General features: G+C 40.6%; 1 protein-coding gene across 1 annotated transcript; it reads right to left on the bottom strand.

Annotated features, from left to right (window-relative positions):
- Positions 1 to 204: 204 nt before the first annotated feature.
- LOC127348430 (uncharacterized) lies at positions 205 to 736 on the bottom strand. The gene has a single exon (XM_051374462.2). The coding sequence runs from the start codon at positions 628 to 630 to the stop codon at positions 421 to 423; it is 210 nt and encodes a 69-aa protein (XP_051230422.1). The 5' UTR covers positions 631 to 736; the 3' UTR covers positions 205 to 420.
- Positions 737 to 11,870: the final 11,134 nt, after the last annotated feature.

Below are 11,870 nucleotides of genomic sequence, written 5' to 3'. Positions count from 1 at the left end.
AATGTGTCGGCTCGTTGGAAATGCTTACTTCTTTAGCAAAAGGTCTCCCAAAAAGCTATAGTTTGCTATTTAAAAACTTCAAAGTTAAAGTACTAAGCAAGGTGAAACTAAAGATTCCATGAAAAAAAAGGTGAAACTAAGGAAAGAATTCACACCGACAGTCACCATTCCAATTGGATGTGAAACCGGAGAGAGCATGGCATCTCAAACGAATTTGCAGCAGTGTAACAAACAAACCATATTCCAGCTGTAGATTGTTTCTCTCTCTCGCCAGCTAGTAATAAGAGGCAATAGAAGCTACCCCGTACAACAAGAAGTAATAGTGAAGTAGAGACAGACAGAGACTAGGCTGCCGTAGGCAGAGATGGTCCATGATAGCGGCCGGTATGGCGAGTAAGAGATGGATGTCGAAGCAGGTAGCTATCCGGCGTAGATGTGTACCCCGATGGCGATGAGGAAGATGGTGATGAGGGCGAAGTAGATGACGGCGTGGACGAGGATGGCGAGGCCGCTGGTGTGCAAGCTGCCGAAGGCGACGACCCGGCCCTGCGCCGGCAGCTGGAAGAGCAGCCCCGGCGTGAGCAGCACGAAGAGCACCGTCGCGATCACCACCGGACCCCAGTCCGCCATCTCCGCTAGCTCCTCCTGGATACGATCTTGCGGCAAACACCAGGCCTCTCTACTCTCTGTCTCTCTCGATTCGATCTGGGGAGCAGCGAGTGATAATGAATTGGCAGCGGAAGAGTAACGCTAGCTGGGTTTATAATAGGCAGAGAAGCGGGCACAAGGGAGCTTTGGGAAAGTAGTAAACGGTGGTCGGCGGGAGGAGCCCCACCTGACGCGGCCGGGGCGGGCCACGCGGTGTATCCACAGGACGACACGATCCAAGGCGCTCTAGGAGGAGGCCGACATGGCATGCACGTCTATCCGCAGCGGGTGGAAAGGCTTTCTTTGCGGTGGAAGCCGGAGCAACGGGCGGCCACGTGAGCATCGATAGTCGAGAGCACCATCCAGCATCCTGCCGCCCTTCCCTCGTCGGTTTGGATCGGAGCGCTACTTTGTTTGCGCGCGTTTCTCGATCTGTGGCCTCGAACACGAACAAGACTCGTTTCACGTGATCCGTGTCCGTTGCTACTACTACATCGAGTCAAGAGCCATACACTGTCCATCCTAGTGCTTGTGCAATGTGCAGTCCACTCAACTCATCCATGATGCCCATCCATCAGCCCAATACATCGTTTTCTATTCTTTTCTTTCTTCCGGTGCTTTGGAATGCCAAGAAAGGAGGTTGCTTCCTTGCGAGCCAAGGATGCCCTGCGTGTGATATAAGAAATAAATATTCACGCCCCTTTTTAGTTGGGAAAGAGAATGTAGGATTACCAACAGAAAGACGAAAGGTATATCATTCAGCCTAAACAAAAGGTGCACTACAGAATATGATATGAAAATGAGGACAGCTTAGCAGGATATATATATACATCCTCTTGGCACTTTCCACAAAACTTTATGCATAAGTTTATTTTGTGGTTTATGACCATTATTCATACAACAGAAATAGCCGACTTTCGTGGAACAATGCGTTTCCTTTCAAGCCATCATCGGTGTTGCGTGTTATATAGCTAAAGGTAAAGAATAGCCCATGCATAGCAGTACAATGTGGGTACAATCGAAATACTACTCCATATCGTATACGACTCCAACATCTTCCGTTAACCTAAACCTCGGGAGAGATTTAGATTATATATTAAACTCATCTAAATTCTTGATATGAAGAGCTAAAGTGAATATATTAGCTATCTAATCCTTGGTGGAAATGAAGTCGAGACTCTTGTTGGCAACACGATCACACAAAAAGTTGATAATCAATCTTAATATATTTGGTACAACCACAAAAGAATGGATTGGCAGACAAGTATGTAGCACCCATGTTGTCACACCAGAAATAAGGCTTCTCTTGCTGCAACTCAAAACTGATCCCGGGTACGTATACCAAACATAGTTCAAAAAGTTAAAAAAATAGGATTTTTTCATGTAGAGGGACATGTTCTATGTGCGCACATAAAGTTCCATAGAAAACCAACATTTTTTGTGCCATACGTAGAAAAGACAAATTTTACACAGGGCACTAAACATGTCGCTTTTTGTTAAAACAACTTTGTGAGTATGTAACATGTCAAGATATAGAAGAGACATTTTGTGTATTTGTTTGATAATTTTTAATATGTATAGCATTTCAAATAAAGGGTGCATATGCAACCAGGTGGAGAAACACCTTGTCCCTTCTCTTGGAGCTTCACACCACCAAGTTCATAAAGAAGAGCTTCAACCCATATTAACTCAGCAACAACATTGGCTAAATTTTTGTATTCAATATCAGTGCTAGAGCGGGACACAATAGCTTGTTTCCTGGCACTCCAGGAGACCAAATTTGGACCAATAAAAATAACAAAGCCTCCCGTGGAACGTATGTCCTCAAGATATCCTGCCCAATTGGCATTTGAAAAAGCACTAAGAAGTGTGGATGAAGATTCTCTAAATGTTATACCAAGTTGGGAAGCATTCTTGACATATCGAAGAATGAGTTTAGCAACTGTCCTAGCAATTATAGGAGCATGAAGATATAGACATACCTTATTAACAGAAAATGATAAGTCTGAGCAAGTAAGAGTGACTGAAGAGCACCAATAATGCTTTGTACTGTGGATAATCATCAGGACCAACAAGGTACAACAACTTAGATAGAGACAAGGTGTAGGTGCAGATTTGCACTCAAGTATACCAACTTTGGCATGGAGATAATTAGCATATTTTTCTTGTGGGAGGAGCAAGCCATCATGTGTCCTTTTGACGTCAATGCCAAGGAATAAGTGAAGTTCTCCCAAATATTTGATAGCAAAGTTGCCATTGAGATCTTTAAGTAAGACTGAAATAACATGATCTGAAGAACTTGCCGCAATAATATCATCAACATAAATCAGGACAAAAATAGTGACACCAGACTTATCATAAAGGAACATAGAAGTGTTAGATTTGGATGGTAGAAACCCAAACTCCTGCAATTTGGCACTCAGACAAGAATACCATGCTCGAGGAGTCTGCTTCAATACATAAAGAGTTTATCAAGCCTGCAAATGTGACGAGGATCATCATGATGTTCAAAGCAATGGGTTGTTTTATATAGATCTCCTCTTTCAGAACACCATGTACGTATCTGGCTGTCGCAAAATCCAGCCACGAGAAACATAAATAGAGAGAACATTTTTGATAGTGGCTATTTTGATAACGGGACTAAAAGTATCTTCAGAGTTGATACCATACCTTTGCTTCAAACCTTTGGCAACTAACAATGCTTTGTAACGATCAGTAGTACCATCAACATGTTGTTTTATGTGATAAACCTACTTACAATCAATGATGTTTTTGTTTTTACTAGAAGGAACCATTGTCCAGGTCGTGTTCGGCATAAGAGCATCATATTCATCTTGCATGGTAGCACGCCATCGTTGAGTGCATCGGGAAAATTACGTGGTCCTCCTGTAGAAGAAAGCATACCATATCTGAAAGTACCATCAGTGTATTTCTTAGGGTGGTTGATACCTTTTTGAATACGGATACGAGGCCCAAGCGGAGGTGGCGGTGGCCCAGCAACGGGTGCACCAGACACAACCACGGTTGATCCAGGTGATGCTGCGGGAGAGGCAGAGCATACGCTTGAAGGAGATATGCCCTAGAGGCAATAATAAAGTGGTTATTATTTATATCTTTATGTTTATGATAAATGTTTATATATCATGCTATAATTGTATTAACCGAAACATTAGTACATGTGTGATATGTAGACAACAAGAAGTCCCTAGTATGCCTCTTAAACTAGCTTGTTGATTAATGGATGATTAGTTTCATAATCATGAACATTGGATGTTATTAATAACAAAGTTATATCATTATATGAATGATGTAATGGACACACCCAATTAAGCGTAGCATAAGATCTCGTCATTAAGTTATTTGCTATAAGCTTTCGATACATAGTTACCTAGTCCTTATGACCATGAGATCATATAAATCACTTATACCGGAAAGGTACTTTGATTACATCAAACACCACTGCGTAAATGGGTGGCTATAAAGGTGGGATTAAGTATCCGGAAAGTATGAGTTGAGGCATATGGATCAACAGTGGGATTTGTCCGTCCCGATGACGGATAGATATACTCTGGGCCCTCTCGGTGGAATGTCGTCTAATGTCTTGCAAGCATATGAATGAGTTCATAAGAGACCACATACCACGGTACGAGTAAAGAGTACTTGTCAGGAGACGAGGTTGAACAAGGTATAGAGTGATACCGAAGATCAAACCTCGGACAAGTAAAATATCGCGTGACAAAGGGAATTGGTAATATATGTGAATGGTTCATTCGATCACTAAAGTCATCGTTGAATATGTGGGAGCCATTATGGATCTCCAGATCCCGCTATTGGTTATTGGTCGGAGTAAGTACTCAACCATGTCCGCATAGTTCTCGAACCGTAGGGTGACACACTTAAAGTTGGATGTTGAAATGGTAGCACTTGAAATATGGAATGGAGTTCGAATATTTGTTCGGAGTCCCGGATGAGATCCCGGACATCACGAGGAGTTCCGGAATGGTCCGAGAATAAGATTCATATATAGGATGTCATTTTATGTGAAATAAAATGTCGCGGAAGGTTCTATGGAAGGTTCTAGAAGGTTCTAGAAAAGTCCGGAAGAAACCACCAAGGAAGGTGGAGTCCACAAGGGACTCCACCTCCATGGCCGGCCAGCCCTAGATGGGGTGGAGTCCCAAGTGGACTCCACCATAGGGGGCCGGCCACCCCCCACATGGGAGGTGGGAATCCCACCTTTGGGTGGGAGTCCTAGTTGGGCTAGGTTTCCCCCCTCCTATGGAAGGTTTTGGTTTCGGGTCTTATTCGAAGACTTGGACACCAACACTTGGGATCCACCTATATAATGAGGGGCCAAGGGAGGGGGCCGGCCACCCCAAGACCACAAGCTGGCCGCCCCCCATAGAGTGGCCGGCCACCCCTCCCAAACCCTAGCCAAGCTCCTCCACTCCATATTGCCCGCGTAGCTTAGCGAAGCTCCGCCGGACTTCTACACCGCCACCGACACCACGCCGTCGTGTGCTGTCGGATTCAAGAGGAGCTACTACTTCCGCTGCCCGCCGGAACGGGAGGTGGACGTCGTCTTCATCAACAACCGAACGTGTGACCGAGTACGGAGGTGCTGCCCGTTCGTGGCGCCGGAACCGATCGTGATCAAGATCTTCTACGCGCTTTTGCAAGCGGCAAGTGATCGTCTACCGCAGCAACAAGAGCCTCATCTTGTAGGCTTTGGAATCTCTTCAAGGGTGAGACTCGATACCCCCTCGTTGCTACCGTCTTCTAGATTGCATCTTGGCTTGGATTGCGTGTTCGCCGTAGGAAAATTTTTGTTTTCTATGCAACGTTATCCTACAGTGGTATCAGAGCCGTGTCTATGCATAGATGGTTGCACGAGTAGAACACAATGGTTTTGTGGGCGTTGATGCTCTTGTTATCTTTAGTTTGAGTACTTTGCATCTTTGTGGCATAGTGGGATGAAGCGGCTCGGACTAACTTTACATGACCGCGTTCATGAGACTTGTTCCTCGTTCGACATGCAACTTGTATTGCATAAGAGGCTTTGCGGGTGTCTGTCTCTCCTACTATAGTGAAGATTCAATTTACTCTTCTATTGACAACACTAGTATCATCATTGTGGTTCATGTTCGTAGGTAGATTAGATCTTACTCGAAAACCCTAAACCACGTAAAATATGCAAACCAAATTAGAGACGTCTAACTTGTTTTTGCAGGGTTTGGTGATGTGATATGGCCATAATGTGATGATGAATATGTATGAGATGATCATTATTGTATTGTGGCAACCGGCAGAGCCTTATGGTTGTCTTTAATTTTCATGTTGAGTAGTATTTCAAAGTAGTTGTAATAGTTGCTACATGAGGTGAACAACCATGAAGCCGGCGCCATGAACCTTGACGCTACGCCGACGATGATGGAGATCATGCCCGTTGATGATGGAGATCATGTCCGTGCTTTAGAGATGAAGATCGAAGGCGCAAAGACAAAAGGGCCATATCATATCACATATGAACTGCATGTGATGTTAATCCTTTATGCATCTTATTTTGCTTAGATCGCGACGGTAGCATTATAAGATGATCCCTCACATTAATATCAAGATAATAAAGTGTTCTCCCCTCGTATGCACCGTTGTAATAGTTCGTCGTTTCGAAGCATCTCGTGATGATCGGATGTGATAGATTCAACGATTCACATACAACGGGTGTAAGCCATGTTGCACACGCGGAATACTTGGGTTTGCTTGACGAGCCTAGCATGTACAGACATGGCCTCGGGACAACGGAAACCGAAAGGTTGAACACGAGTCATATGGATGATATGATCAACATGTTGATGTTCACCATTGAAGCTACATCATCTCACGTGATGATCGGTTTTGGTGTAGTGAATTTGGATCGTGTACCACTTAACAACTATGAGGGATGTTGTATTAAGTGGGAGTTCATTAGTAATTAGATTAAACCATGAACTAATTATCTTAAACATAGTCTGAGTAGTATTTTGAATTAATTTTGTAGTATTGGCATCCGTTTTCTACCATGCGCTAGTCTTGTTATTGAGATAGAAATACTGTTAAAATCTGATAAGAAACTTTACGGATTGGTACCGTATTGTTAAAGAATCAAGAATTGATTAAGTCCTATTGCAAACTTTTAGTAAACCTCACATTGTTGATTCAAAGAGCTATGGTTTCAATTAGTACTTAAAGTTATCTTGTCTCCGTGAAACTTGAAGTTCAAATCTGTTTGAAAAGTATGGAGCTGAAAATTTAGTTTTCAGAAATAATCAAGGTATGAGATATATGTGATATCTAAGACCTTATTGCAAGATGATAGAATAAAGTTTGGTGAGACTACATAAACTCATAAGTTTTATGGAAATGTACGAAGGTTGAAGACGCAAGGCGTCACAATCCTCCAACTATTGGGGCACTAACGATATTCGCATATTCATGAAGTGACCATCCTTATATATGCACCGTTACTAAGACTCGTCGTTTCGAAGCATCACGTGATGATCGGGTGTGATAGATTCTACGTGTGCATAAAAAGGGTGCAAGCTAGATTTGCACATGCAAATACCAAGGTTAAAACTTTACGAGCCTAGCATGTACAGACATGGTCTCAAAAAGTTGTCATGGATTGATGGATAAAATTATGAGTGAAATTGTTCATCATATTACAAAGTTACTAATAGTGGAATCTAGAACACTTGTCATATGATGATCAACTTCAAAAATAAGAACCTCAAGGTTATTGGTATTAGACCAACAAACCTAGAAGTTATTGACGTTGAAGTGTTTTTCTGAATAATGAGGAAAGCTAAAAGAGAAACTGCAAAAGATATTTTGGCAAAAAGAAAAGAAAAGACTAGAAGGTCTAGCTCAGGTGTATATAAATGATATACATGTTATGGTTGTATTCTTAGTTAGGTCACACTATGAAATTCTTGGGTATTAGTACTATATTGGTTGGTATGAAGTGTCATACAAAACAACGCAATACAAGAATACAATGGCCTAAGTGACTGACAAGGAATATGATAGAAATGCACGTCTGGAACAAAATAAAGTGTTATTATGTTCGTCGTTGGCATTCTATCTAGCCCTTAGAATTTATAATAAAGAACTTAATAATTGTTATTTTGCTCTGGTCAAATGAAAACAATGAGTTGTTCAAATTATGACATTACTCCATATACAATGGATAAGTTATTATAAATCTTAATGGTGAAACACACATACATAACACTGACGCTAAAATGCCATAAGGCAAATGATTTGAATTCCACTTATTTGTGGAACCGCCATTTAGATCATGTTAGAAAGGAACGCATAAAGGAACTCCATGCAAATGGATTTTTGGAGTCATTTGATTTTTGAATCATTTGACGCTTGCAAATCTTTTCTAAAGAGAATGATTAAAATACCGTTCATAGGCCAAAAGTTGAACGGGCAACTAACTTAGTGGAAAAATACATGATGATGTATGTGGTTCACTGGGCATAGTTGTGTGCGGGAGATTCTTCTACTTCATGAAAACTTTCAACAATGAATTGAGTATATATATGTGGATATATTCAATAAGGAAGAAGTTTGAAACATTTGAATGGATTCAAATAAATTTCAGTATGAAGTGGAAATCATCGTAATAGAAATCAAATATCTATGATTGGATCATGGTGGAAATATTTGAATTACGAGTTTTAGCGAACATTTAAGAGAGTTATGAAATTGTTCTACAACTTACGTTTCTTGGAGTATCATAGTGATGATGAAGTATCCAAGAGATATATCCAAATTTTGTTGGATCAATGATGAGATAAAATATTGATGCCATTATATTTTTGTGGATTATGCTTTAGTGACTACCGCTTTTACACTGAATAGAGCATCATCATGATCCGTTGAAAATGACACCATACAAGTTATGGCATGGGTATAAACCCTAATAGTCAACCAAAATCGGATGAATGTCTTTGTTGGTTATCCCAGAGATTTAATTGGGAATTCTTCCCACGAGACAAAGACAAAAGTGTTTGTCAATGTTTCTTATTTCCGAGAAATTGTTTCGAGTGAAGTATTTGAGTGGGAGGACAATATAATTTGATAAGGTTTATGCACCTAAGCATAATGATCAGAGTAGCACAGCATCGGAATTGGTTTCGGAAGCGGCCACGACGATCATGGCTCTCATGACTACAAAGTGTTTTAGCCATGGAGATCGAAGTACATATTGAACCTTGTAGGTATGGTTTACTTTGTGATCAAATAAATGATTTGTGGACAAAGGATTGATTTTGAACAATGATAAACCAACTACAAAACAAAGAAGTTATGATGGGCCCTGACTCTGTTAAAATGGCCATGCGCCATGAAATCCAAGATAGATGAATACTTTATGAAAGTAAATGGATCTATGAAATTGATAGACTTGGATGAAATATCCTTGAAGAAAGCTTGACTTATCGAAAAATTGTTTACGACAAAGTTCAAAGAGTTGAATACGATAAGATTAGATCTTCCGTAGCAATGCTTATAGTCTATGTGGATTATTCTAGTAATCACTACATATTTCTTTTATGAGATATGCTAGTAGGATGGCAAAATACACTACTTAACAGAAGTATGTATACAAGATACAACCAAGAGTTTTGCTGGTCCGTGGAATACTAGATAGGTATACAAGCTTCAATTGGATGAAGTAAGTATCACAGAGTTGGAATCTTCACCAGATGAAATAGTCAAAGAGTTTTTTGATTTCATCAGAGACAATGAAGAGGCTTGCATTTGCAAGAAATTAAGTGGGAGCGCTAAGACATATTTATAATACTTTATGTAGGTGACATATAGTTGGTTATAAATGATGTAATTATATACTTGATTAAAAAGGTTTCATTGAGAATTAACTTCAATGAAAGGATATGGACTGAAACAAATTTAGTGTCAAGATCTATGAAGATAGATTGAAACACATAAATAAGTTTAAGTCAAAGTACATATGATGGATATTGAAGTAGTTCAATATAGAAATATTAAGAAAATGTTCTTGTCATGTGAAGGTTTAACAAGACTTAGGTGTATCTGACACTCAATGAGTAAAAACACATGAGTGATTATAGATCACGAATAATATGTACACAATCAGATATCATGTGCTATAAAGTGTTATGAGCATTTACCAGAATGATTCATATGATGATCATTGGGAGACAGTAAGAATATCCTTGAGTACTTTAGAAGAACTAAGGATACATATATATATTTTTATATGAAGAAATGACAAACAAATCGCTGTAAGGTGTTACACCGATATTTATTTTGTCACATATCAAAATAGAATTTCAATCTCAAATTAGACTAAGTGTTGTTTTAAAGGTAGCACAATGAACTAGAAGTTGTCTATGTTAGATTTAGAAGAGTTCTAAATATTGTGATGGATTCTACAAAACGAAGGCGAGTATGTCATTTGTTTTGACCACGGACCGAGGCTGTTGAGGCAAGACGTACTTTGAGAACGTGGTGTAGTTTCGATAGTGTCGAACTTTGAAGCTATATTGTATGTGACAATATTAGTGACTTATTTCAGACCGCGGAATTAAGGTTCCACCATAAGATCAAACATATTTAATGCCGACTCATTTGGAAATGAGTGATGCATTGAGACGCAAATGAATTACAAAATACATACGTTTCTGAGCGTGTCAGATCCGTTGACTAAAAACCTCTCCTGTGAGCAATACATGATAAAGCACCATAAGGCCATGGTGTTATATCTTTACAAATGTAAACTAGATTATTGACTCTAGTGCAAGTGGGAGACTGAAGGAGATATGCCCTAGAGGCAATAATAAAGTGGTTATTATTTATATCTTTATGTTTATGATAAATGTTTATATATCATGCTATAATTGTATTAACCGAAACATTAGTACATGTGTGATATGTAGACAACAAGAAGTCCCTAGTATGCCTCTTAAACTAGCTTGTTGATTAATGGATGATTAGTTTCATAATCATGAACATTGGATGTTATTAATAACAAAGTTATATCATTATATGAATGATGTAATGGACACACCCAATTAAGCGTAGCATAAGATCTCGTCATTAAGTTATTTGCTATAAGCTTTCGATACATAGTTACCTAGTCCTTATGACCATGAGATCATATAAATCACTTATACCGGAAAGGTACTTTGATTACATCAAACACCACTGCGTAAATGGGTGGCTATAAAGGTGGGATTAAGTATCCGGAAAGTATGAGTTGAGGCATATGGATCAACAGTGGGATTTGTCCGTCCCGATGACGGATAGATATACTCTGGGCCCTCTCGGTGGAATGTCGTCTAATGTCTTGCAAGCATATGAATGAGTTCATAAGAGACCACATACCACGGTACGAGTAAAGAGTACTTGTCAGGAGACGAGGTTGAACAAGGTATAGAGTGATACCGAAGATCAAACCTCGGACAAGTAAAATATCGCGTGACAAAGGGAATTGGTAATATATGTGAATGGTTCATTCGATCACTAAAGTCATCGTTGAATATGTGGGAGCCATTATGGATCTCCAGATCCCGCTATTGGTTATTGGTCGGAGTAAGTACTCAACCATGTCCGCATAGTTCTCGAACCGTAGGGTGACACACTTAAAGTTGGATGTTGAAATGGTAGCACTTGAAATATGGAATGGAGTTCGAATATTTGTTCGGAGTCCCGGATGAGATCCCGGACATCACGAGGAGTTCCGGAATGGTCCGGAGAATAAGATTCATATATAGGATGTCATTTTATGTGAAATAAAATGTCGCGGAAGGTTCTATGGAAGGTTCTAGAAGGTTCTAGAAAAGTCCGGAAGAAACCACCAAGGAAGGTGGAGTCCACAAGGGACTCCACCTCCATGGCCGGCCAGCCCTAGATGGGGTGGAGTCCCAAGTGGACTCCACCATAGGGGGCCGGCCACCCCCCACATGGGAGGTGGGAATCCCACCTTTGGGTGGGAGTCCTAGTTGGGCTAGGTTTCCCCCTCCTATGGAAGGTTTTGGTTTCGGGTCTTATTCGAAGACTTGGACACCAACACTTGGGATCCACCTATATAATGAGGGGCCAAGGGAGGGGGCCGGCCACCCCAAGACCACAAGCTGGCCGCCCCCCATAGAGTGGCCGGCCACCCCTCCCAAACCCTAGCCAAGCTCCTC

The sequence above is a fragment of the Lolium perenne genome, chromosome 1, assembly GCF_019359855.2.
Source record: "Lolium perenne isolate Kyuss_39 chromosome 1, Kyuss_2.0, whole genome shotgun sequence".
Taxonomy (NCBI): Eukaryota; Viridiplantae; Streptophyta; class Magnoliopsida; order Poales; family Poaceae; genus Lolium; species Lolium perenne.
The sequence above is the reverse complement of the archived record's forward strand: the minus strand, read 5'-3'. Positions and strand labels throughout refer to the sequence as shown.

Bases quoted from the DNA above. Each gene is read 5' to 3' on its own strand.
- LOC127348430 (XM_051374462.2), bottom strand. From the start codon at position 630: ATGGCGGACTGGGGTCCGGTGGTGATCGCGACGGTGCTCTTCGTGCTG.